Source organism: Lathamus discolor, chromosome W (assembly GCF_037157495.1).
Source record: "Lathamus discolor isolate bLatDis1 chromosome W, bLatDis1.hap1, whole genome shotgun sequence".
Lineage (NCBI taxonomy): Eukaryota > Metazoa > Chordata > Aves > Psittaciformes > Psittacidae > Lathamus > Lathamus discolor.
In genome coordinates, this window is record NC_088908.1 from 20,112,545 (window position 1) to 20,139,683 (window position 27,139).

At 42.2% G+C, this 27,139-nt stretch overlaps 2 protein-coding genes across 6 annotated transcripts in view; one reads left to right on the forward strand and one right to left on the reverse strand.

Moving 5' to 3' along the window:
- LOC136004474 (zinc finger CCHC domain-containing protein 14-like) overlaps positions 1-27,126 on the forward strand; it is a 59,460-nt gene extending 32,334 nt beyond the window's left edge. For 3 of the 4 annotated variants that reach the window (XM_065660967.1, XM_065660969.1, XM_065660968.1), the window contains 11 exons: positions 8,792-8,865; positions 11,640-11,711; positions 11,903-12,012; positions 15,333-15,427; positions 15,527-15,581; positions 16,654-16,927; positions 18,317-18,408; positions 19,324-19,451; positions 20,049-20,189; positions 20,276-21,715; positions 22,998-27,126. In XM_065660967.1, the coding sequence (XP_065517039.1) occupies positions 8,792-8,865; positions 11,640-11,711; positions 11,903-12,012; positions 15,333-15,427; positions 15,527-15,581; positions 16,654-16,927; positions 18,317-18,408; positions 19,324-19,451; positions 20,049-20,189; positions 20,276-21,715; positions 22,998-23,053 (2,537 nt within the window). In that variant the 3' untranslated portion in view covers positions 23,054-27,126. Of the gene's footprint in view, positions 1-8,791; positions 8,866-11,639; positions 11,712-11,902; positions 12,013-15,332; positions 15,428-15,526; positions 15,582-16,653; positions 16,928-18,316; positions 18,409-19,323; positions 19,452-20,048; positions 20,190-20,275; positions 22,005-22,997 lie in introns of those variants that run through there. The other variant, XM_065660966.1, reaches the window with a different exon arrangement.
- LOC136004475 (microtubule-associated proteins 1A/1B light chain 3B) overlaps positions 1-27,139 on the reverse strand; it is a 54,340-nt gene that overhangs the window by 12,840 nt on the left and 14,361 nt on the right. Inside the window, exon 5 of one of the 2 annotated variants that reach the window (XM_065660973.1) lies at positions 11,686-12,072. The exons of the other annotated variant lie outside the window; for it this stretch is intronic. Coding sequence (XP_065517045.1) covers positions 11,971-12,072 — 102 coding nt within the window. The 3' untranslated portion in view covers positions 11,686-11,970. Of the gene's footprint in view, positions 1-11,685; positions 12,073-27,139 lie in introns of those variants that run through there. 2 annotated transcript variants of the gene reach the window in all.

A 27,139-nucleotide genomic window follows, 5' to 3' on the forward strand; every position in this document is an offset into this window, starting at 1 on the left:
TTGAAGGTAACTTCAGGAAGTGGAGACTTTCCCTGTTCTCAGGGACAGGCTATTGTTGTGCTTGTAAGCTGCAGACAGGCTTATTTACAAGTTTTAAGGTATTGACAGATCTCACAGGTCTCATAACTGAGTGATATGCACTTGTCACTTAAGTTAAATTTACCTGATGCCTTTTAACTGTTTAATGTACTTACATTCTAACAATGTATTGTTTCCTGTCTTTTCATGTTCTTTCCCTCCCCAAAAGCACAGTTTCTTTAAGTATAAACTATTTCATAGTGTCGTGGTTTAAACCAATCCACACAGGTCGTCCACTCACACCCCCCCCCCCGACCCTCCCCACTCCCGGAGGGATGGGGAGGAAAATCAGGAAAATGTAACTCCCACGGGTTGAGATAAGAACAGCCCAGTAACTAAGGTATAACACAAATCACCACTGCTACCACCAATTATAATATTGATAAGAGAAAAGAACAAGAGAATACGATACCACCGCCGAACGAGTTAGAGTTAGACCCCCCCGAAGAGAGAGAGCCTGCCCCTTCCGGGTAACTCCCAGTTCCCTCTCCGGGCATGACGTGCTGTGGTATGGAATACCTCTTTGGCTAGTTTGGGTCAGGTGTCCTGTCTCTGCTTCCTCCCGGCCTCCCTCGTCCCCAGCAGAGCATGAGACTCACAGAGTCCTTGGCCAGAATAAACATTACTTAGCAACAATTAAAAACAATCGGTATTATCAGCTCTCTGCCCAGGCTGGAAGTCAAAACACAGAGCTTGCACCAGTTACTAAGAAGGAGCAAAACGGCTCCTGGTAAACCCAGGACACATAGCAGAGAGCATCTCTTGTCATTCCATTATTTGGACTCTGGCCCATCAATATTTTGATGCAGACTGGTATCTCTTAAAAGAAATAGTTTGTGAATTAATGTGTCATGAAACAATCCAAGGTATGATTTTGCTGGTTGTTGAATTGAGCAGAGTTCAAGCTGAATGTTTTCAGTGTCATCCTCTTAATATTTAGGGATTCAGAACCTCTTAGGTCAAAGTATGAATTGAGGCTTTGGGAACATGCTTCCAGTGAAATCTTCCTCTAAAGGAGTCTTGGGGACAGATCAACAGTGTCATCTCTTTCTTGGCTTTGATGACAAAACTACTACAAGCTAATACTGCAGTTCTCTGATTTATTACAAGGGATTTTAGTAAGTAAACATGAGACTGACCTGATTTGAGGTCCTGGGATATATCATTAACATCAAATTCTCAGCAGCCTGGAAGTTGCTGATCAATACCGGAGTTAGGTAGGTCTCAGTTCTCACTTATCTGCTCATCTTACAGACTTTGGCCAACCATTTCTGTATGTGCTTTGAAAACCTAGTATTTGATCTGCAAGTTTTCTCCAGGCTTCCAGTATTGTAGTTAATAAATAATTTAAGTTTTGAGAAGTATGAGGCTAGTGAAATAAAATAAAATTAGTTGATATGAAAACAGTCGTGTGTGTGTGTGTGGCAGAAGAGGTTCAATGTATTTGCTGATGTCCTGGGTTCAGCAGTAGCAGTCACTTTTCTCAGACTTAGTAGCGGGTGCAGTGCTGTGTTTTTGACTTTCAGCCTGGGAACAGCACTGATAACACCAATGTTTTTAGTTGTTGCTGTTTACTCTGACCAAGGACTTGCTGAGTCTCATGCTCTGCCAGGGAGGAGGGGAAGCCGGGAGGAAGCAGAGACAGGACACCTGACCCAAACTAGCCAAAGAGGTATTCCATACCACAGCATGTCATTCCCAATATATAAACTGGGGGCAGTTACCTGGAAGGCCCAGTTCACTGCTTTGGTCAGGCTGGGTATCGGTTGACGGGTGGTGAGCAGTTGTATTCTCTTCCCTTGTTATTTCCCTTATCATTATTATTATTGGTGGTAGCAGTAGTTGTTTTGTGTTATACCTTAGTTACTGGACTGTTCTTATCTCAACCCGTGGGAGTTGCATTCTTTCAGTTCTCCTTCCCTTTCCTCCAGGGGTCAGGGGAGGAAGAAGTGGGAGAGTGAGCGAGAGGGCTGCATGGTTCTGAGTTACTGGCTGGGCTTAAACCACTACAGATCTTTTTGGTGCCCAACGTGTGGCATGAAGGGTTGAGATAATGACAGATCTGACCAGAGTATGTCTAATTGTATTTGTGATAAGCATTCATTTTTTCGGATTAATAGTCACTCGTCACAATGTTTATTTGCTCTCAGAGTTGTTGTGCTTGGGCTCCTAGTTTCAGCATGTCTTAACTTACAGCCAGTATTTGCTGTTTTAATGTTTATTGGCTTTGGGACCTGGGCTAAGGTTCTTGTTTTGCTGTACTTCATGGTAGTGACTTGTAATGCACTAGAATCATTGATCATGAAACTGGCCTGGCTTGCATTCTCAGCGTGGTCATCACCTCTGTACTTCGGGAGGCATGTAATGGGAATTTTTAACAATTGCACATCTTTTTTTTATTCCTCGGCTGGTCAATCTATGAAGGAGACATTCGCTCACACCCCCTGCTCCCCCACCGGGCTATTTTACAGCATCATTTGAGAAATCTAAAGGTTTTGGATGTCCTTTGAATACCCTTGAAAACTGCCTGCTGCTTGTGCTGGTGATCAGCACCTTGCTACACATGTGTGTGTTTTAACCAGGACCATACCAACCTGAGAACACCCTATTTGTTCTGAACTTGAAAGTTAAGCAGGTTCGGGTTCGCGTCTGGTCTTGGGTTAAACGATGATATAGGAAGACCACCAAGAGATTTTCCCTGAGGCTGGACAGTCATGAGTAGCAGCGTGTGTGGGATCGTATGGGCAAGTATCTAGGCTAGCGGCCCCTCCAATGCTTTGGAACTTTGCCACTCAACAAGTGCAAAATCCGTAAAAACTAGTAAAGCACTTAAACGAGGTATGTTGTCATCCTGGTCATACTAGAGAAGGACAAATCACGGCAACATGTTGGGGCTTGGCCTATGCCTACAGAGCCTTGTTCAACACTATCTAGCACCTTCAAAGGGAAAAAGATGTCTCTGGATTTGATGGCAAAGCAACAGACAACACAGATACTCAACCCCAAAGCACAACAGCTACACCAACCCTGACAGCAGACACTGCAGCCACTCCATCTCCGGTGACAGAAACTGCAGCTGCTCCAACCACAGTGATAGACACTGCAGCTAAACCGAAGGACCAATCCGTGCCAATACCAGTTGTACCTGTAAGCAAGGGGAAAAGCAAACAAGAGGCACAAAGAGCAACCTGTGAAGTGAAGAAAGATGAAGTCCCAATGTACTTACTAAGGGGACAGCATCTGAACAAAAATTATTAATACAGGAATCAGAGGAAGAGGAAGAAGAAGAGGTGACTTTTCAATCCCAGACCTCGACTGAGCTGCGGAATATGTGAAAAGATGTCAGCCATCTTCCAGGGGAGCACATCTTCACCTGGTTGCTCTGATGCTGGGACAATGGGACCGATGGTCATGAACTAGAAGGTAGAGAAGCCAAGCAGCTGGGATCACTTGCTAAGGAAGGGAGAATTGACAAAGAGATTGCAAAAGAGAAATAAGCCTTCAGCTTCTGGAGGTGGCTCTTGTCAGCAGTGAAGGAAAGGTTATCCCTGCAAGGACGATGTTATGAGTCATTCAGCCAAGTGGACCAGGATAGAGAAAGGCATCCAGTACCTGAGGGAATTAGCTGTTCTAGAGATGATCTGTCGTAGGCCAGATGCCGGGAATGCATCTGTAGATCCAGATGAAGTCGCATGTACATGACCCATGAGGCGGGAATTTACACAGAGTGCACCATCATCATACACCCAATCTTTGGCATCAATGACCTTGAGTGAGGCAGTGCCACGAAGAGTGGATGAAGTGAGTCTTCAACTCTGAGAGCCTGAAGACTCTCACCCCTTCCATCATTTCAGCTGTGGAAAAACTGTCCCAGGAGTTCAAACAATTTTAAGACGATCTATCTGATATATCCAGCTCCCCATGTATACTGACCCGCGTATCAGCTATTAGCAGAAGGCACCCTACTGCCTGAGGGAGAAGATATAGGAGGTAAACTCCACGGGGCACCCTATGGTTTTACCTGTGGGATCACAGAGAAGGCACGAGAAAGTGGGATGGAAAACCTACCTCAGCTCTGGAGGAACGGGTGCGTGAACTGAAGAAGAAAATAACGGTCAATGATGATCCTCCCAAGAAAGCTGCTGCTCCAGTCTTTGGTGAGCAGCTTCCCAGATGAAGTGGAAGAGCTGATTTTACTCTAACTCCTATGAATAGGAATGTTAATCCCTTTGTACAAAAAGTGGAGAATCTTATGATCGCTGTTAGATGGGCCCTGCCTCCAGCCAAGTGGAGGTAGGGGACAATCAGGTTTACTGAACTGTGTGGATCAGATGGCCTGGCACATCAGTCCCACAGAAGTATAAGGCTCTAGTAGATACCGGTGCACAGTATACCCTGATGCCATCAAGCTGTCAAGGGGTGGAACCCATTTATATTTCTGGAGTGACAGGATGAACCCAAGAGCTGACTCTACTGGGGGCTGAAATCAGCCTGACTGGGAGGAAGTGGCAAAAGCACCCCATTGTGACTGGTCAAGAAGCTCCAAGCATCCTCAGCATAGACTATCTAAGGAGAGGGTACTTAAAAGACCCAAAAAGGTACCAATGGGCTTTTGGTATTGCTGCTTTGGAGACAGAGGAAATTAAGCAGCTGTCCACCTTGCCTGGTCTCTCAGAGGATCCTTCTGTTGTGGGGTTGCTGAAGGTCCAAGAAAAACAAGTGTCAATTGCGACCACAACAGTGCACTGGCGGCAATATCGCATGAACCGAGACTCCCTGATTCCCATCCATGAGCTGATTATCAACTGGAGAGCCAAGGAGTGATCAGCAGGACCTGATTACCCTTTAATAGACCCATATGGCCAGTGTGAAAGTCCAGCAGAGAGTGGAGACTAACAGTAGATTATCATGGCCTGAAGTCACATCACACTTGAATGCTTCCATACCGGACATGCTAGAACTTCACCATGAACTGGAGTCAAAGGAAGCCAAGTGGGATGCCACAACTGATATTGCCAATGCATTTTTCTCAATTCCTTTGGCAGCACAGTACAGGGCACAGTTTGCTTTTACTTGGAGGGGTGTCCAGTACACTTGGAACTGACTGCCCCAGGGGTGGAAACACAGCCTTACCGTCTGCCATGGACTGATCCAGACTGCACTGGAACAGGGGCAAGCTCCAGAACACCTTCAGTACATTGATGACTTTATTGTGTGGGGAGATACAGTGGAAGACGTTTTTGAGAAAGGGAGGAAAATAATCCAAATCCTGCTGAAAGCTGGTTTTGCCATAAAACACAGTAAGGTCAAGGGACCTGCACAGGAGATTCAATTTTTGTGAATAAAATGGCAAGATGGACGTCTCCAGATCCCCACAGATGTGATCAACCAGAGAACAGCAATGTCTCCACCAACTAATAAGAAAGAAACACAAGCTTTCTTGGGTGCTGTGGGGTTCTAGTTAATGCACATCCCAAATTATAGTCTGATTGTAAGCCCTTTCTGTCACGTGACCCAGAAGAAGAATGATTTCAAATGGGCCCCTGAGCAACAACAAGCCTTTGAGCAAACTAAATGAGAGATAGTTCATGCAATAGCCCTTGGACCAGTCCGGACCGGGCAAGATGTAAAAAATGTGCTTTGCAGCACAGCCAGGGAGAATAGTCCTACCTGGAGCCTCTTGCAGAAAGCACCAGGGGAGAGTTGAGGTTGAGGCAAGGGGGGCACAAAATCACCAAATGAAATATATAAACCTTTAGAATAATTTTTAAGTATGTTAATTTTGATGGCTTTGTAACAGTAGCAATGGAAAATTACTGAGGTGCCTGATTCACAGGAAAAAAAAATAGAGTACAGCTAGAGAACATACTGAAAATTCTTGTGCAAGAGAAACCATTGTAGTTGATGTAGTTTTAGGCCCTTATGACCTTAGTATAAAATAAGTGTAAGAAAAACAGGCTAGAAGACGAGGACATAAGGATAAGGAGTATCTAGGAATGGCAGGTGTCCAGGATGGGCTGCAGTTAAACTAACTGATAAGTACAAGGACAGGAGGATTATTATGTCTGTGGTGTTAATGAACCAGTTAAGATGGTATAAACATTATCTACTGCGCGTGCTTCAGAGGCTGCCAGAAGTGATGAAGATTGTTAGAAGAAGTAAACGACCCTCAGAGACCACCACCACATTTTTGTATGCATGAGGGGAAACTTTCTGGAAAATTATGTAATCTGTACATAGCCTCATGAATATGTATGTATGCCCAGTGGCTTGTGTAGCAATACAGGGACACACGTTAGGAAGTGCTATCCCCCGTGTCTCCCAGTGCCACTATAAGGAATGCTTGCTTGTCAACTTGAAAACTTTGTTGGTGATTTTGTTCCTGGAGTTTTCTCCAAATCAAGGTCAACCCCTCAGCTCTTGGAGTCGGGGATGCAGAGGATCTGAGGCCAGCTATACCCCAACTGAGAAAGAGATACTGGCAGCCTATGAAGGGGTTGGAGCTGCTTCGGAAGTGATTGGCACTGAAGCACAGCTCCTCCTGGCACCCCGGTTGCCCGTGCTGGGCTGTATGTTCAAAGGCAGGGTCTTCTCTACACATCATGCAACCGATACTACATGGAATGGAATAAGTGGGCCACACAAATCACACAACAAGCTCGAATAGGAAATCCCAGTCCAGGAATCTGAGAAGTTATCATGGACTGGCCAAAGGGCAAAGATTTTGGCATGTCACCAGAGGAGGAGGTGATGCATGCTGAAGAGGCCCCACCATATAATGAACTGTCAGAAAGTGAAAAGCAGTATGCCTTGTTTACTGATGGGTCCTGCCGTATTGTCGGAAAGCATCAGAGATTTAAGGTAGCTGTATGGAGTCCCCTAAGACAAGTTCCAGAACCTGCTGAAGGAGAGGGTGAATCGAGTCAGTTTGCAGAGGTGAAAGCCATCCAGCTGGCCTTGGACATTGCCGAACGGGAAAAGTGGCCAGTACTTTCTCTCTCTACTGACTGATGGTGGCAAATGCCCTGTGGGTGTGGTTGCAGCAATGGAAGCAGAGCAACTGGCAACGCAGAGGTAAACCCATCTGGGCTGCTGCACTGTGGCAAGATAGAATCATAGAATCATAGAATAGTTAGGGTTGGAAAGGACCTCAAGATCATGAAGTTCCAACCCCCCTGCCATGGGCAGGGACACCTCACACTAAACCATCCCACACAAGGCTTCATCCAACCTGGCCTTGAACACTGCCAGGGATGGCTCACTCACAAGCTCCCTGGGCAACCGATTCCAGTGCCCCACCACCCTAACAGGAAAGAATTTCCTCCTTATATCCAATCTAATCTTCCCCTGTTTAAGTTTTAACCCATTACCTCTTGTCCTGTCACTACAGTCCCTGACAAAGAGTCCCTCCCCAGCATCCCTATAGGCCCCCTTCAGGTACTGGAAGGCTGCTATGAGGTCTCCATGCAGCCTTCTCTTCTCCAGGCTGAACAGCCCCAACTTCCTCAGCCTATCTTCATATGGGAGGTGCTCCAGTCCCCTGATCATCCTCGTGGCCCTCCTCTGGACTTGTTCCAAGAGTTCCATGTCCTTTTTATGTTGAGGACACCAGAACTGCACACAATACTCCAGGTGAGGTCTCACAAGATATCACTGCCCGGGTGCAGAACCTGGTGGTGAAGGTACGCCACGTAGATTCTCATGTACCCAAGAGTCAGGCCACTGTGGAACACCAGAACAACCAACATGTGGATAAAGCCGCTAAGATTGAAGTGGCTCAGATGGACTTAGATTGGCAACATAAGGGTGAATTATTTTTAGCCCAGTGAGCCCATGACACCTCAAGCCATTAAGGCAGAGATGCAACATAGAGATGGGCTCGTGATCGAGGGGCGGACTTAACAGTGGGCACTTGGAGGGTTGGTGTTTCCTTCTTTATGTTATTAAGATAAGTCCATGCACGTTTGATTGATGGCTTGGCTTGGCTTTGTGAGTGAAGATTTGGGAAGGGTTTTGCCCACGCTTACTACAAGCACAATGACCAAGGGCAAGTGGGATCCGCAAATCTGGTTGGAAAAAAGGTTGCTTAGGCAATCAGGAAGTGTCTGACCAGGACTGTCATCTCCTGGGGCAATCTCGAGCGACCCATGCCCTGGTCTGCCCACATGCAAGGTTGGATCTGCAGCTACCAATGCACCTTGTCACCTGCCGTTTTGACCCTCGCCTGTCCATACAGACAAGTGAGAGTAAGCCCTTCCAGCCTGCGCAGTGGTTTTTTTAGGTGAGGCACAGTGTGCGCAGAACTGGCCCCACCCTTTACACCTGAGGTTTAACTGCCACAGCCTAGCTATTAGGACAGTGACAGCGAAGTCCTCAGGTCGTAGGTTTTGTAAGTGTCCTCCTCTTACGTTTGATTAGCACTCTATTATATAGATGAGTGGTATGATAAGGCCATGAGGAACTTTGCATTTAGTGTATTGTTTGAGTGCTTGTTGAGACGAAGCCTTGCTAAGGCTGGAGTTGAAAGCATCACACAGTGGTGTTGTCAGCCTTCCTGTCTGCTGAGCTAGGCAATCCTGAGCTGTGCACCTGAAGGACTTCCACAAGCATCAGGTGCTCTCAAAGCAAGTCCTGGCACTCTCAGAGAGTCATCACTTTTGCATGCATTTAAGAATATCTGCTTCATTCTTCTGATCTCTTTGTTTTTTCATAGTGAGCGTTGAAAAAGTAGAACTAAAGGGACTGGCACACAAGAAGAATGAAAGAAATGTTGAATATTCCTTTGAGGTAAGTTTGGTGTTTTTACTATGAAAAAAGGGAGGATAATAGTACTTAAGAAGTATTTAAGTTCTCAAACCTCATTGCTAGATCCCAGAAATTGGTCTAGTGGAGCTCCTGTGAGATAGATGGTAGTATTTTTTAATCAGTGATTTGGAAGTAGTCATAAAATGCTGGTTATGAACATATGTGGATGATCCAGAGATTGTCTGGTTAGTGGAATACAGGCAAAGTAGATATAGACTGTAATGCAGCAAGTTATGGCTAAGTATATATTTAGGGGAAAATATCATGCCACACTTATAGAACAGTTATCAATGGGCTGAATGCAGAAGCTAGAAAGAATTTAAATCTTAATCTGGACAAATGCGAATTTAAGGCACTTTGGGCACTGCTGCACATACAGAAAAAGAGATGGGATGGTCATTTAGCTTTTGCATGCAGCGCTGAGGGGAATGTGAGACCGGTGTATCCTTCAGTCATTACTGGTTATAAAAGGGGTGTTGAGGAGTACAGAAAATAGTTCTGGAAATTATTCAAAGCTTGAGGAAAATGCCATGTAGTGAGAGACTTAAAGAACTTGACTGAAAGATGATTTTCAGTATTATATAAAAGCATTTTCAAAGGTAAGAAAACGTTATACTGTAAAGGGGGCATTAATCTAGCAGAAAAAGGCATAACAGGAACTGTGGTCTGGAAATTGAAGTCAGACTAATTCAAACTGGAAATGAGAATAGTTTCTTTTGAATGAGGGTGGTTAGCCACAAGCTTCTAGAAATGGCTTCCCCACCCCTTTTCACTCAGCTTTTGGAGGTCTGGTCATTGCTCACAGTTTCTGTGGAGGGATGACTTCATTCTGTGAAGCCTTGTGTTAATAGTGGAGACTGAATTCTGGGTGCTGGTGAGCAAGAATGACAAACTGCTTGTCTCCTATCTAGTTGGAATGATGTATTCCAAAATTCAAAATGCAAAGCCCAGAAAATGTCTTTGGTTTGCTTAATGAGGCAGCAGAGCCAAATGGTTGGTGAGAAAAGGAGAACCTGAAAGCAAACAGCAGAATTTCAATTCTTTACAACTTTTACCAAAAAAGAAAAAGTTATTAGCTAAAACTATCACCCAAGATAGAGCATCAGTTCAGCATCTGCTTGTGGTGTTGACAGTGTTAAACTCTGTGACTTGGTTCATGGATAATGTTCTGAATTTTCCAAATCCCATGATTGTTCCAAATATCAATATTAGAAAGGAGTTTTTCAAGGGGTTTTAAAAAGTCTTTATGAAGTATGCAGTCGTGGTGATTCCAGTTGCATATTAGCATCTTGTAAAGCATCTTTTCCTATTATAAATTTTTCTATAAATACCAGAAATCACTTTTACCAGCATTTCACTTGACAGCTTATAGCTCAAAGAATAGTATGTAGTTTAGTTAAGCTAATAAATTGCTCTTTGCTTGGTTAGAAACCCAACTATTAAATGTTTTGCTTAGCAGCTTGGGAATAAAAGGTCAATAGTGTAGTTTAGTGTTTTCAGCATCACTTTCCTGCATTTATGGTTCATATTTTTGTTTTATAAGTATTGAAAATTATAACAAGTTGGCAAAATGGAAGTCATAACAAATATTGGGTTATTACAAAGCTAGAAAGTTCTAATTTTTTCTGAAATTTCTCATGAATCTAAAAAAGTATTAATTTATCATGAATGTAAAAAAAAACCCCAAACAAACAAAAAAGCCCCACCAAACAACAAAAACCCCCACAGGCTTTGTAAAACCAGAAACTGCTTAAGTTCTCCTTATCTTTTCCTTTTTTTTTTTTTCTGTGTAACAGCTCTTTAGAGAGGAAATTCCTCCATTATGTAATGTATGTTGAAATACTCTTCTCTCACCAGTCTTTTTGGCAGCATTTTGATGGATGGAAAAACTTTCTGTGTGTTTTCAGTTGTCATTGAAACTAGTGTCATTTGAGAAGATGATCTCCTGATTCTTAACACATAAACCCAGCTTTCTCCCCTAGCAATTCTAACTGCTGAAGATCCATATGCTTCCCAAATGCCATGAACAGATACTTGAAGTCTGAAGGCATTTATCATTGGCCAGTCTCATGCTGATGTCCTTTGTGCCAAGAAATCCTGGCTTTGGCTCAGTTAAACTAATCATCTACCAAGCAATAAATGCCTTTGTATCTAAGAATGTAATGACTTAATGCATATGAGAAGAGATACTGAACCTTTTCCTTCTTCTACGGCATATACAAGATGGTGTCTAAAGAGCATAGCTAAAGCAGGAACTGCAGGTTTCCTTTCTAAGGCTATACCTTTCTTTGCAGTGGGGTGATTTACTGCCATCTTCAACTTTGCATGGCATATGGAGTTGTTTAACTATAAATGGGCTCTGTTGTGCTGTGGTGAGTTGTTCATATTGTATATCAGATTCTACAAAGCAGGTATTTTCTTTAACAGTAATGAGAGGAAAAAATCTATTACTTAGTAGTCTGTTGCTTAATGCAACGTCTGCAGCGTGCAATAGCTGTGTAAACTATGGAGTGCTTTTTTAAGCATTTAGAATAGCTGTTAAGTATAATAACAGCAAGAACAGGGCAGTGAGGGAGAACTGAGTAATAGTTACTTGTGCACAAAGGAAAAAAAAAAGATTTTCCTTATTGCTGTCACACATTGCAAACTTTACTGCAGTCTGGGGGGTGACATTTGATACCTATTATTGATCTTTTGGAACCAAATTTAAATCCCTGACCATTAGTTACTAAACTGAATACTTTTTACTTCCTAAGGTCCTGTGGTCTGATTCTTCAATGACATTGGTAACCAAATCTTCCATTGAAGTGACTGAATTTATTTTAAAGGTAAAGGCAGTATGAAAAGTATTTTGAACATGGAAAGATGTTTTATTCCTGCATGTAGTTTTGTTAAATGACATTTTTTAAATTAGATTGAATTTCATAAAATGTTTGACTTAAAAGTTACTGTGCATTGAATCTCATATGAGTAACAAGTCTTCTTTTCACTTATTATTTGTACTGTACTCTACATTTAGCTATCTCAGCTGTATCCAGAAGAAAACTTGGAGAAATTCATTCCTTGCCTAGCTGGTCCAGATTCATTTTACCTAGAACGGAACCACATGGACCTGGAATCGGACCTTAGGTATGCTGGGATTTCTGTTGTTGTGGGGTTTTTTTCTTGACACCTGGCTTTTTTCACCAACTGAAAGAAAAAAAAAACAACCAACAACCAGGAAATAGAAATAATACATTCATATTCTAAGTTACTCTCAAGAAATTACAGCCTGATCCTAAGCATTATTTCTTGATGTTCTACTAATTCCAGTGCAGAAGAATTTTCCAGGAATTCTTTCTTCAGAAACATAGATGATAATAATATTCAGTATTAAGCTTCCTGGAGAACTGACATTTCCTCATTCCTTGTTCAAAACAAATAGAGGATCATGGGATTTGCAGAAGCTTGGTTTGGGATCAAAAAATAGCCCAAACTGCTTTAATAAAAAACAAACAAACAAAAAACAAACACAACAAACAAACCCACACCCCAAAACTCAGTAAAAAGATAGCTGCCTGAATAGTCATCCTTCTGTATTGAGGGATGGGTTGTGGGGATTTTCCCACACACACACCCCTTTAGAGAGGTGGGATTTTTTGTTTGTTGTTTTTTTGTTGTGGTTTGGTTTGGTTTTGTCTTTTTGTCTCAGTTGTTTTAGGCTGTTGTGGTATTTATTTTACTTTACTTTTTAAAAGGTAGATATGTATGTATATATAATAGCATTACATTTGTGGAAGCCATTAACAGATAAGATATTTTTAAAGCATTATGTAGTACCTCCTCGAATTATCACAAATCACTTGGCCATTATCTAATCTAAATCACCATTTAAAAAAATCTTCATCTGTGGCAGGTCACATCAGTTCTCTCTTTCTAAATACTGAAATAGTTTTGCTAGGAAAATTTGAGGGACTTAATTATTTTCATCTACTACTATCTGTATCTATGCAAAGTATTAAATGGCATTTTAAAATACTAACTTTTCTTAGAGCTTCTGCTGAACACCTATTTTCCCTAAGTTAAGAGACCACTGGCAGAGCCACCATGGATATTGGTTTTCCACAGTCAGAGCCAGCAGGTGCATGCCTAGATTATTTTTCATGGCAAACAGCATTACAGACCAGTCAGTCTCACCTCTGTGCCTGGCAGAATTTTGGGGCAGATTCTCCTGGAAGGCATGCTAAGGCACATGAAAAACAACAAGGTGCTTGGTGACAGCCAGCATAGCTTCACTAAGGGGAAATCCTGCCTGACCAATTTGGTGGCCTTCTATGATGGGGCTATGGAACTGATGGACAGGGGCAGAGCATAGACGTCATCTACCTGGACTTGTGCAAAGCATTCAACACTGTCCCACACAACATCCTTGTCTCTAAATTTGAGAGACATCAATTTGATGGATGGACCACTTGGTGGATAAAGAACTGGCTGGATGGCCGCACACAAAGAGTTGTGGTCAATGGCTCAATGTCCGGCTGGAGACCAGTAATGAGTGGTGTCCCTCAGGGGTTAGTGTTGGGACTGATCCTGTTCAGCATCTTTGTTGGTGACATGGACAGTGGGATTGAGTGCACCCTCAGCAAGTTTGCCGATGACACCAAGCTGTGTGGTTTGGTTGACACACTGGAGGGAAGGAATGCCATTCAGAGGGACCTTGACACACTTGAGAGGTGGGCCAATGCCAATCTCATGAAGTTTAACCATGCCAAGTGCAAGGTTGTGGCAATCCCAGGCACAGCTACAGGTTGGGGAGAGAAGAGATTCAGAGCAGCCCTGTGGGGAAGGACTTGGGGTGTCAGTTGATGAGAAACTGAACATGACCTGGCAGTGTGTGCTCGCAGCCCAGAAACCAACCATATCCTGGGCTGCATCAAAAGGAGCGTGACCAGCAGGTTGAAGGAAGTGATCCTGCCCCTCTACTCTGCTCCTGTGTGACCCCACTTGGAGCACTGTGTACAGTTCTGGTGTCCTCAACATAAGAAGGACATGGAACTGTTGGAACAAGTCCAGAGGAGGGCCACGAGGATGATCAGGGGACTGGAGCACCTCACATATGAAGATAGGCTGAGGAAGTTGGGGCTGTTCAGCCTGGAGAAGAGAAGGCTGCATGGAGACCTCATAGCAGCCTTCCAGTATCTGAAGGGGGCCTACAAGGATGCCGGAGAGGTCCTCTTCATTAGGGACTGAAGTGATAGGACTAAGGGGTAATGGGTTCAAACTTAAACAGGGGAAGTTTAATTTGGATATAATGAGGAAATTCTTTACTGTAAGGGTGGTGAGGCACTGGAATAGGTTGTCCAGGGAGGTTGTGAATGCTCCATCCCTGGCAGTGTTCAAGGCCATATTGGACGAAGCTTTGGGTAAGATGGTTTATTGTGAGGCATCTCTGCCCATGGCAGGGGGGTTGGAACTAGATGATCTTAAGGTCCTTTCCAATCCAAGCCATTCTATGATTCTATGATTTTAAATAGTCCCTTCTGTGCTTTGAGGATCACAGCCTATTGATGAGAATTAGGGAGGGTATGACATAATGCATGTTGCTGCAGTTCAACAAGCAACAGTTTCTACAAATCTAGGTTAATGGAGCAGCAATCTATGTTCACAGAGCGATGGTTGTGTCTGTGGAGCAGAGAAAGAAGCTGTTCTGTTAAATGCTACATATTTGAAATATTCAGAAATGAACTGTGATTTTTCAAGGTGGAAAGCACATTTGTATGCATGTGTATAGTTGTATTATTTTTTACTCAAAGACTTTTTAAACTTGACAAAGATATGGTCAAAATTGTCTCTTTTTTAAAACATTTTTCTATATATTTTTTGAAATCTATAGAAGATTTGGCCAAAGTTTTTGCATTACTACAAGTTTAGTCATGTTGATAGAACACACTTTATACTTTGCAAAGTTTTAGGATATTTTCCCCTAGAAGAGGCACGGTAATCGCAGAGAAAATGTGACATGAGTTTCACAGACTTTTTCCCTATGCTACCAGACTGTGCCTCTGCTCTTTATCTCCAAGAGGAGAAAATTAAATAACAGATCTATCTATACTTTATGGTTGTCAGATTCGTGAATTTGAAAGGAAAATTTCAAGTTTATATTTGAACATTTTCTGCCTTACAGGTGTTCAGTGTTCCTAAATTAAGCATCTTTACCAAAATACTCAACAGAGTTGAAAGCAGCACAATGGTGACATGTTTAAGTAGTATTCAGCATAAGAACATCCATACTTTGATTCAGTATTGCATGGTGATATTAATTTGAAAGGTCTTTTATGTTTTAATTTTAAAATTTCCAATTCAATTTAAAAATGTCATGTACATTCTGTAATCTTGATTGTATAGGCGGCTGCAAATCAAATATAACAGAATGGGGGGGGGGGGGTTGTTTGCTTTTGATGAACATGCAGGTGTTTGGCACCATTACCTTCCCATGTGGTGAAAAATGACCACGTTAGAAAGTTCTTCAGCACTTCATCTCCTTCACAGCAACTTCAGAGTTCAAGTAAGTTTAAATAAAGTTTCAATTTTTTTTTTTTTTTTTTGTTCTGATACACATTTCATAAACCAATGCCACTTGTAATTTCTGTTTCCTGTTTTTTAGATCCTGGCGACCCCTCCCTTTATAAAGTAGGAGCTTCACTGGGAACATCTGGAAGGTGAAGCATTTATTATGTTTAAAATTGGTCTGATTAGTTGTAAAACCCCATCACCTCAGGAACTATCTGTTATTGGCAGTTATGAAATCAGCAGTGGCTCTCTTGCCCTAAGAAATGTGTATATTCAGAGGGAAGAATTTAGGGAAACCTTTTGACCAGTGTTAACATGGGAGATGAGATCAGAGGATTGCAGTGTTCCTGCTGGCAGAAAAAGCCTATGAACACCTGCTCTAAGCAGCCTTTCTCTGAAGGTTTAAAGCTTCAACACTTTAAAGTGTTAAAGCTTTAACACTTCAGTGTTGAGCTGTGGTGATGGATGATGTCTTTGTGATACACTGCTTGCTGCAGAAGTTGTAATGGTCTCAATCGCATACTTAGAAGGAATTGTTTTGAATCCGAATTGTAGGCGTGTGTTATCCCTAGTACAGGTCTTTGTGGGCAAAGGGAGACTAGAGTATCTCTGAAAGGGTTTTTTTCTCTGTACAGCATATTTGAATGCTTCCTTGTACATCAGGGTTTTTCATTTCAGAGGGAGGAGGAGACCTCTTCCAAAGGAGGTAGAAATCAGCTTTTGGAAAAGGAGGAAAGAAATTCTTTTGCCTTTTGTTAGGATTTTGCAAACTCAGAACTCATTCTCTTAAGAGGCAATTTTAATTTTCTCCAACAAAACCCAGGACCCTCCAAGGAGCCAATATTGTGGGTTATTTTGCTAACTCCACATGTAAAAATTCCCACAGGATTATATTTGGGCTTCTTTTTAATAATACAAAGAATTGCGATGAACCATGGCCATTATTTCTAAACTTATTTTAAATCGCAGATGTAGTAGAACATACGCTATCTGTGATTATAGAAGGAAACCTCTGCTTAAGCTAAATATAACACTATTTGCCCTAAGCTGCACTGGTTTTATTGTGCTATTGAACAGCAGAGAGATAAATCTGTAACTTGGATCCAACAGTGCAGGTTTTACCAGAAAACCTGGAAGTGGTAGATTTGTATGGCCGTAGTAGCTGAACTATGGGTGAGACGGATTCAATGTGCTAAACTGAATTGTGTTACTGTTTTGCAGACCTATATGTGGAGTGCCTGGCATTCAGTCTTCTCAGAATCACATTCAGCACTCAGCTGCTGCTGCTGTTGCACTACCCCACTGTTCCCATGCAGGAGGTACTGGCTCACCGTTGGCCTATCGCACACAGATGGACACCTCTTCTTCACCCATGTTAATGTCTTCCAGTCCACAGACCCCTCAGACACAGGAGCAAAATGGGATCTTAGACTGGCTCAGGAAACTGCGGTTGCACAAATACTATCCTGTCTTCAAACAGCTCACAATGGAAAAGGTAGGGCAGTAGATTAAGCAAAGGGAGCCAGCTTTTAAATCATACTTACATTCTCTAGTGCAGAGAGAGAGGCTGCAAACATCTGCATCAACAATTGCAGAAGTTATTGGCAAATACTGTGAAGGTTTTGCTCTCTTGAAGCAATAATATTTTGATGAAAGCCTTTCTATTTTGGCTCTGTGTTGTGTCCGGGGCCTGGGCTGTTCCACAGCTGCCTCCTGTTTCAGAAAACTGAATGCTTGAAGGTCCAACTTGCATGCGGCCTTAGGAGCTATGTTTTGGTTCCCTGTTCATCCCTTTGATATGCAGTACATAACTAAAATTTGTAAAGATTTTTTTTATTCTGCTTCTTTGTGGATTTTTCTCTGAAAATATTTGGTTATCCTGATTTAAAAAAAATAGATTCTGAGACTTTTGACATAAACATTAGTGTGTCATGTACCTGCAAGTGAACGTGAGGTGTGTTTTTTTTCTGCAGAAATTATTGTGGAAAACCAATCACTTCTGTATTTACATAGTAAGAGTCACAAATGGTATCTTTGTGTGCTGGCTTTTACCTAAATGGAATACCTTTACAGCATTTACCCAGCTCCATCTATAAAATTCATGTCCTCTTACTGTCTTGAACGCCCTCCAGTGGAGCAAGTGCTTAGGTTGAGCCAAGTCTAAATTGGGGTGGCTTTGTGCTTGCTGGTTGTAGTATGTTGTATGGATTTAATTCTAATCTGTTACCAGAGTCTTCTGATTCGATTTCCTTCATTATGTGAGGGAAATATATAGGAGATTTTTTCTCTAATAAAGTAGCAAAACTGCATAATCTAGCGTGTTTTAAAAAAGCATGTGTTGTTATGCATACTTTGCTGCCTTTAATTTTCATTACATTATATTATAAATGTATATATTTCAATTTCATATTCTATGTCTATATTTTATTTTAAGATTTAATTTTGGAGTATATTTTCTAATTAAGCTGATGAGATGATTGCACATTGATTTCTGTGTTAAATGACACAACTAGGTAAACTAGAGTGTTTTTGTTTGGGTTTCTTTGTTTTGGTTTGGTTTTGTTTTGTATTCAGAGAATCATATCCTTAAACCCATTATAGCACAAAGTTCTATTTAAATTATGTACACAAGTTACTTCATCTTTATTGTGAGTAATTAATATAAACACATACCTAATTAATCTACGTATGTTCTTTCTTTTGTTCTGGTCCCTCACACTTTTTTCTTCATTGATTCTATAGTTAAAAACTAGAGAGTTTCTTTGAATTAACACATGTTAAAAAAATTGCTTTAAAGTTGCTTTTCAGAATTCATCTCTACTGAAAATGTACATAAGAATATTCCAGGCTGTAAAACTAAGCACATGGTTTTTTTCTTTACAAGTTTCTGAGTCTTACTGAGGAAGATCTGAATAAGTTTGAATCCCTCACCATGGGAGCAAAGAAGAAGCTCAAGACCCAGCTAGAGTTGGAGAAGTAAGTGTGTGTGTGTGTGTGTGAGCTCTTTTTAAGGCCATAAGATATTTAATGCAAGTTCTGTGATGGTCTTTGCTTTCTAGAGCATAAGCCTACCAGGATTCCCAGCTGTAAATATAGGTAATGCTTATCTCCCTTCCTCTGAAGTTGTGTTGGTTACTTTGAAAAGCTCTTACTAGATAATATTTAGTACTTAGTGGTTTACTGTTGCCTGTTCAGGGTTGTGGTAAGGATCACCAAATGGAAAGAATTTGTGAACTCTGTTTTAAAAGGATACAACGACCCAGTCGTAACATAAATACCTGTTGTCACCTGGTCTCAGGAAGACCACAGTTTCATGTGGTGAAGGTGATATAAAGAAGGTGACATAATATTGCCAGTGCTTTGTGCAGTATTAATAGCCCTTTGGGGAAACTGATGCAACAGACTGTCCTATTTTTTGCATCTCCTCTTGGAGGGAAATGTTTATTCTGAAGCTACTGCAGTTACTTAAAAAGTAATTAAAAACCCAAATCCATGCCCATTTATCAAAACTCCTTGACAGCACTTTTCATCAGTTTTAGTTTTTCTGAAGTGTGTTTACAAAAAGAAAACTTTGGGCTGCATTTGGCTTTCCTCTTTGGTTTTGGTGTGCATGGCTAGGCTTTAGGATGTGCTTATGTGGTAGAATTTAGTCACTGTTGGGTGATATTTTCCCTTGTACAAATAAAAGCATTAGTAGCTTCTTGCCAGCAGTTATATTTGGACTATGTGCCAAGATTGATGTGATTTCCAAATGTTTCCAGTTGAAATTAGCATAGCATTTAGTTTATTATTTAGTGGGCTCTGTCTGCTTCAGTTTCATTCAGAAATTGATTTATCTATTGTGATTTAGCCAGTTTCTGTTTCCTCATATGTTTCTCCATCACCCTATAGAGAAAAGTCAGAGAAACGGTGCCTAAACCCCACAACACCTTCTTCAGTTACCAGCAGCGGTGTGGCAAGGGTTCCCCCTACTACACACATAGGGCAAATCCAGAGTATTCATGGCAACCATGCTGCAGGTAAGAAAGAGGAGCAGAGGACACTGCTCTGCTCTCAAGGCTGAATGTGTCCTTGCACAAGAGTAAGCTCATTCTTACTGTGCTTTTTCACCAACCTGCCATAAGCTTTTTCTTCCAAAATGTCATTGGCTTAATGGGAGCAATCAAAAAGTCCGATTCCTTACTGTGAGGGTGGTGAGTCACTGGCACAGGTTGCTCAGAGAAGCTGTGGCTGCCCCATCCCTGGCAGTGTTCAAGGCCAGGCTGGACAGCAGTTGGAGCAACCTGGTCTAGTGGAAGGTGTCCCTGCCTGTGGCAGGGGGTTGGAATTAGATGAACGTAAAGGTCCCTTCCAACCCAAACCAGTCTGGGATTCTGTGTATATGTAGTGCAATAAAAAGTAGTTTCCTCCTCGTGTCTTCATGTGAATGGCTGGCTGCACTAGTCAGCAACCTATGCCTCCAGACTTCTGCTCCTTAGCTGATGAATGTGTCTGTAAATCTTGACCATCACTGTATGTTAGATGGTGTCATGAAACAGTTGTAATTAGGTACTGCCAAGTAGGTGTTACCATTCTTGTTTGCACTCCCTGATGGCGTGTACACCCTTTATCTGCAGAGCTGCGAGTGGATGTGGATCAGCCAGCCCACCCACTGCCCCCTGAGGGCAGCTCTTCAGAGTACTCCAGCTCTTCTTCAAGCCCCATGGGGATCCAGACAAGGGAAGAGAGCTCGGACAGTGCCGAGGAGAACGAGAGACGTAAGCAGAACCAACCAAAGAGGGTGCCTGTGTTGCCCGGCTTTGTCTAATGAAGCAGTTATATTTATAGATGTTTCTGTCCCTAGGTTTAGAGATTCACTTAGATGGTTCAGAAAAGGAGAAGTCAGTGATGTTACTGAACCATTTCACTTCAAGCTCTGCCAGACCCACAGCTCAGGTCTTACCAGTGCAAAATGACATGGGCTCCAATCCGTCCAGCCACCATGCTCTGCCCATGCAAATGATGTCAGCAGCCTCTACTCACATCACCCCCATTCGGATGCTAAACTCAGTGCATAAATCAGAGCGTGGCAATGCAGACATGAAGCTACTTTCATCGTCTATGCATTCTCTTTTATCTTTAGAAGAGAGAAATAAAGTTTCTCCTGGATCTAGGGGCAGCATAAAAGTGGAAAAGAGCTTTGGAAATACAGTGGTGGATGTTATGTCTGCATCTTCTCCCCACCAGCCCTTGCAAGTGCTGTCAGGGGCCACTGAGAACATCTCACCCACTTCTACTATTAACTTTGGTCCTCGAACCAAAGCTGTGCATGCTTCAACTCTGGACAGAATGATAAAAACAGCTCAGCAGCCAGGATTAATAGTAGAAACGAGTACTGCTGCCACTGTAACATCCAGCACAGTCTTCCACGTGGCTCGTCCACCCATCAAACTCCTGGTGTCTTCATCTCTTCCTACTGATTCTGCCATTGCTGGACAGACTTCCTGCTCTAGTAATATGCAAATAACAGTGTCTCCTGCAATAATAAATCCTCGAACTGCTCTGTACACAGCCAACACCAAAGTTGCCTTTTCTGCAATGAGCAGCGTGCCAGTGGCGCCAATGCAAGGCAGCTTCTGTGCAAGCAGCAACACAGCCTCCTCCAGCAGCCACCCCTCTATGTCTTTTGTGACCATGGCCAATCTGCCCAGCTGCCCTGCACCCAGCTCCAGCCCCACACTCTCCTCTGTTGCCGAGAACAATTTCTACAGCAGCAGTAGCAGCAGCGGATCCGCAGGGAGCATCCCAGTACCAAACCAGAACCACCACCACCATCACCACCAGCAGCTGCAGCCGTCTGGGTGCATGGTGTGCAGCTCCTGCGGGTGTAGTGGGAACTGTGGATCGAGCGGTATGACCGTCAGCTACACTAACTATTTTCAGCCCCCTTTTTCAGGCCCATCAATGTTTACTTTTCCATTTCTGCCCTTCAACCCTTTGTGTAGTAACAGCTACATCAACACGCAGCAGTACAACAGCAGCACAACGTTCCCCATGGTCCACGCCACTTACAACAGCGGTATAGCACCGGACTCTGTGATGACTGGGCAGTCAACGTTTGCAGTACCGCCAGTGCAGAACTTTATGGCAGGGACAGCAGGGATGTATCAGGCACAGGGAATGATGGGAAACAACAATGGTTCAAGTCACAAAAAAAGTGGGAATCTCTCCTGTTACAACTGCGGGGCCAGTGGTCACAGAGCTCAGGACTGCAAACAGCCTCCAATGGATTTCAATCGACAAGGTAAAGCAGAAAGAGGGACTGATGCAGGACATGGCTTACACATAGAGTGCTGTGCTTAGCCAAGGGGAATGGGTGCATGCCCTGAGGGCTGGAGGGAGTCTGATGGCAGTGCCCTGTCTTTAACTTCTGACTTGCATAAACAAAAATCTTGTTCTTGAAAGCTGGAGGGGTTTAGCTGTATTTGTAAATTGAACTTGGGTTTGTGCAGACCCAGTGCAAGGACATAGGGTCCAAGTAAGGTCCAGGGTCAGACCTGGGTGCTCTGCAAGGCAAGGGGAGAAGCATGGAGGGAGGGAAGGAGCTTCTGTCAACAGGTTGCAGCTGAACTGTTGCTGCTTATACCTTGTCATCCAGATCATCTTTGATTCTAATGGCAAGTTCCCCTGGAAGTTTACCAGCTGAACAGCTCTGTTCCCCCTTTCCCTTCCTCCCCAAAATAGTAACCTAAATGAAGAATTACTGTTCAGATGCTCCTGAAGGTCCTGTGTTTGCTGCTATAATTATTTTTTAGGGCATATTGGTTACACAGTTATAGCCCAGGCTTCTTCAGGAGAGAGCTGAAATCCTTAATTCCAGGTGGGAAACCACTAAGAGAGAAACATTACTTTTGCTGAGAGCACTTTCTAGTCCCATTTTAATTTATTTTGATTGACATACTGTGGTGGGATAATTTGCATGTGGTATAGGTTTGAAAAATGAAATATGAACTTTTGACTGGAGGGAACTGCACTGAGGTGCTCATTTTACACAGTGTCTTGTCTGTAGTGGGTGTCTGGTTTTATATGGTGCAGACAAGTATTTGAACACTATAAATTGACAAGTTACTCTAGTTTTGAGGCAGCAATTGAGAGCACTGCTAAAATGTACATAATTAATGGTGTTTCTGTGGATAATATTTTGATAGTGGCCAATGGGGAAGAAGCGACACTGCCTCATCAGTCCTAATTCAGAGAAATTCAGAAACAGTCCAATCATTTTTAAGCTGAATTTCATTTCATTAATTAAATTTCCATTTAAACTATCCCAAATGAATTTTTGCCAGCCCTAAACTATATCTAAGCCAGTGACGCTGACTGTGTAAAACCAGGCTTTGATTTTTAGCTCCACCAGCTGTAGATACATGTTTATCAGCCTCTTCTGCAGCTTCAGTGGCATGCTGCAAGCCAGCGTTCTACTGTAATATTGTTCCGTGTCTATGAAGCAGTTTGTTTTAGAAAGTGCAGAGAAGTAATGGATGTGAGGGGGTTGATGTTGTTAAATTCTTCTGTTTCCTCTCCCCCAGGTACATTTAGGCTGAACTATGCTCCTCCCTCTGAAGGTCTTGACTCCACAGACTGATATTTTATCAACTGGCAAGAAAATAAGCCATGGAGATATAAGGAGACTGAAAAACAAAACTGAAACTTCCAGTTGCTGTTAAGCTTAATGTATTTTTTTAATCCAAAGGTGCTTTACTTTATTAGACTAGGTAGAAAATCTAGTTTAGGGGTGCATCAAACCCGTTTTTGATTGCCAAATTCAAGCTTGGATCTTGTTGGAACTTCTGAGTACATGTCGTAGGATTGATGGATGGTGGAGCTGGCCTGATGCGAGTACAACATCTAAGGTACTTTCTTTTTGCTGGAGCATGTTGCCATATGCAGACTTCCGAAGGTGAAACGTCAAACTCCAGGGCAGCTACATTCTGAAGTGGAAGCTGGAGGCTGAAGGTGGGAGTGACTGTTTGCCAGAAGGACTCTGCCACCCCTGGGCTAGGTAAAATGTCTACTTTTTTTTCAAAAGTGATCAGGCACTGATCTCTGGGATTTTTAAGGATTACACTACAGAAGAATGTAAAACTCTTCAAGCTTTCTGCGCTTTTAGCAGACAGTGTCACTCTGAGACCAGTGCAAGAGGCAAAAGTTCCAACTTTTAACAGTTGGCACCAGCAGGCTATGTGACTTAACCACACAATAAAAATCTGAAGTAAGTCTTTCCTTTCCCTTCCAGAAGAACACACATGGCAGTTTTGGTTCCTTCTGGAAACAAACTTGTACTTCATTGTCTCATTACTAGATAGTGCTAGGTTCCCAGTAGTAGTATAAGCTTAGTTTCCAAGGGTCCAAGTCCCAGAGACTCCAGAGTTATAAAGGCTTCAAGGATATATTCCTTTAATACACAAAACCTTTGCATCCTGTTACTGTATATAGGTCTCTTTCACAGAAACCTTATTATTCTGCTTTTGTAAATGAATTTTAAACCATCCTAAAAGGAAAAAAACCCTACAAACCCTCTGGCAGCAGAGTCTGTAAACTTTTGCTTTACTTTATATAAAAAATACCCCTTTGACTCCTACCCTGAGGCTTTTGCTACAGGATTCAGAAGTGGTAGAAGTCAAACATGTAAAAGGTAGTAAACTTCATTATTATCAAGACTTTGGAGGATTACTCGTCAGCCTCAGTTGCAGTAGATTGTAGATGACTAGCTTTGGTGCTAACTACTTAGTGTACATCATTTGTGGGTGGCAAATCTAAATTAGGACTTGAGAGGAAGCCAGACAAATCTTGAACTGCTAATTTGAAACAGTTTGGTCCTGTCTGGTTGAAAGAAGATACTAATCCTCATGGTTCACCCAGGGAATCTGATGGCATTAGATGGGTGAGGCCTTCTCTTTAAAACATCTGACATCATATCAACATTTGCTTACTGTAATTGAGAAGACACCTTGAAAGTCTGAAGCCTTGTTTATACTTGGAGATATTTCTTACACCTATTTAAACCACACCAGGACGAAGAGTATTTGTAGTGGTGCAGCCAGTTTTTCTTGGAAGCAAGGGAAGTTGTATTGGAGAAGGTTGTAGAGCTGCCCTGAGGGGCCTTAGCAGTGAAACATTCATGTGAGGGGGTGATGCACTAGCTTGACAGCTGAGACCTTTCTGGACCATGTTCATAGAAAAGAAATGTTCTGGGCAATCCTTCAGTCATGTGTTCTCAGAGAGCAGTTGTCAGCCTCACCAGGGAGGTGAGCAGGAATAAGGAGCATTGCTGGAGAGGCACAGCAACGTGAAATGGCCAGGAACCAGGCTCAGTCCAGGTAGTGATCTGTGGCTTGTAGCAGATTTGGCTTCATGGAAACCCAAATCTAAATTTGCCTAACATTCAGTTTTAAAACAAACAAAAAAAAGATTAATTTTTATTCCTATGCAATGAAGAAGAAAGATTTGTGTATCCCCAACCCAGCTCACGTCCTGCAATACTGCATGCACTCTGGAGATTCTTCCTTCGCTCTGCCCGTCATAGAGGAGGTTCCCTGAATTCTAACAACCAACCTTCAGACCTACAACACTGAAGTGATGAAAACTGACAATGCAATTTACTTTGCCTTAATGAGCTTGAGACAACGGTAGGAACAATCTGTCGTACTGTGTTACACTAAGGAAACGTGCAGTTTTCAGTGGTGATGTTTACTCTTTACAGCTTGGAGGGTCTCTCCAGTGGCCTGGAACATGTGCTGAAAGCTAAACCTTATTTTATTTGGGGGGGGATTCACTTTTTTTAAACAATATTTTAAAATTGAATTGTGTTTAAATAAACTGTATTTCAACACACATGCTAGTGTTACAATCCCTCTCAAAATAGCAAAAATCAACAGCAAAAAAAATTAATACTAATTTCTGTACCAGTTGTATTTTGGTTTAATGCCTAAGGCTGGGCACAGTGTCTTGACTAATATTTATCACAGTCTCAAAACTGTAACACAAGGACTGTAAAACTGAACTTCTGTTCAGCAAACTTTCATTCCTTTCTTCTGAGCTTTCTTTGGGATAGTTTCCTTTGTGTAAAGTTAAGGCTGATGTTTCTTAAACTGGCTTCTGTGTACTTTTAGGTAACAGTTTTAAGTGGTGGAGTCTGGGTTTAGAGTAAGTTCAACTTCAGAGGTCTCGAGTACCTTAAATCAGCACGAGTGTTTGATGAGCCAACAGCAATTCCCAAGCCTTCCCTACACCCAGTGAGCTGAGGCTCCAGATCTGTGAGCAAACGCTGTCCACTTTAAAGTACCAAGAACATCCCAAGTTGGTACATCTGAACAGAGCACTTTGGTTCCATAAAATAATCTTTACATCTGTTTTTAAAGGCACAAATCCATCTTTTTACCCCCAAAAAGCAAGTCAGCTTGGTTTAGGATTGTAGTTCCAGCTTCACTGGCTGAAAGAACCAGTTCTTAAAGCCTATTTTTATACATTGAGAGATGGGGATTTCAAAGAAAGCTATTTATTCCTGTCTGTGTCCTAGAAGTATCAAAAGAATTAATTCTCAAACTGGATTTCACTGTGGAATAGAAGTGATTTTTAAATGTAAGGTGGAAGAGACTCCTGAGTCCTCTCCTGCAGGGGCACAGAGAAGTTAGTGCTCAAGGGAGTGAGTGATGTGCGGTGCCTTCTCAGAAGTGGTTTCCATTTGGGAGTGTTGGTGATGGAAATACTTTAAATAGGATGGAATTTCCAGCAAGTTCCTCCTTGCACTGGCAGTCTGCAAGTTAAGTGTTAATAAATAAATAGGCTAGGCTTGCCACTGAACAGCAGGAGGGCGAAGAAGGAAGCCTTGTTTTAGCAAGTGGGGTATGGATCAGAGTTCCATGAGACTTCTTCAGACAGCATATTGCACTCCCCTTTATGTGAAACCTTTTCATACCATGGTCAGTAAATCTTAGCAAATTAAGTAAGTGCTAGACTTTCAAAAATAACGGTCTAATGATAGGCCTTTACCATTACCCCAGTTCCATTCTGTGCTATTCCTGGCTGATGAGCTGCAGGGTGAGAGGGCACTTGGAAATGAAATGGGGCCTGGTGGCATTCAGAGCAATGCTCCTCCCCAAAATAAACCTGACATCATCTGAACCCCCAGAGCATTGGCTCACTGCCTGGTTTTTAGTCTGGAATGCCGTTAAATGAGAGGGATGTGGGCAGAGAATTATGTGACTGAGCACTTCAAGAGGTCCAGAAATATGTTGGGTGGGTGAGGCCACAGCCCAATGACACCTCCTGTACCAAACCCTTGGAACTACCCCTTTGCTCCCTTCCATTTTTCCTAACATAAGGAAGAACCATGTTGGTACTGAAGCAGTAAAGCAAATCCTGTGTGTTTGCAAGTGCAGTTTAACAGCTTCTCTTGGACATAACTTTCCACTAGGAATGAAAGAAACTCCTGTTCCATTTGAGCCATTTCTTTTACTTCGGTCAATTCTAGTATTACAAATTGCGCATGTAACTTTATAAATATTTTTAATAGTTTTGGAAATATTTAATATTCAGCTAATTTGATTTTGAACTGTAAATGTCAGGTATTCTGGTATTGGGATTTTTATGTTTTATTATACTTTGTTAAAAGTAAAATTGTACATTTTTAGAATGTTTTTATCTGAGTAAATTTAATGTATGGAAAATA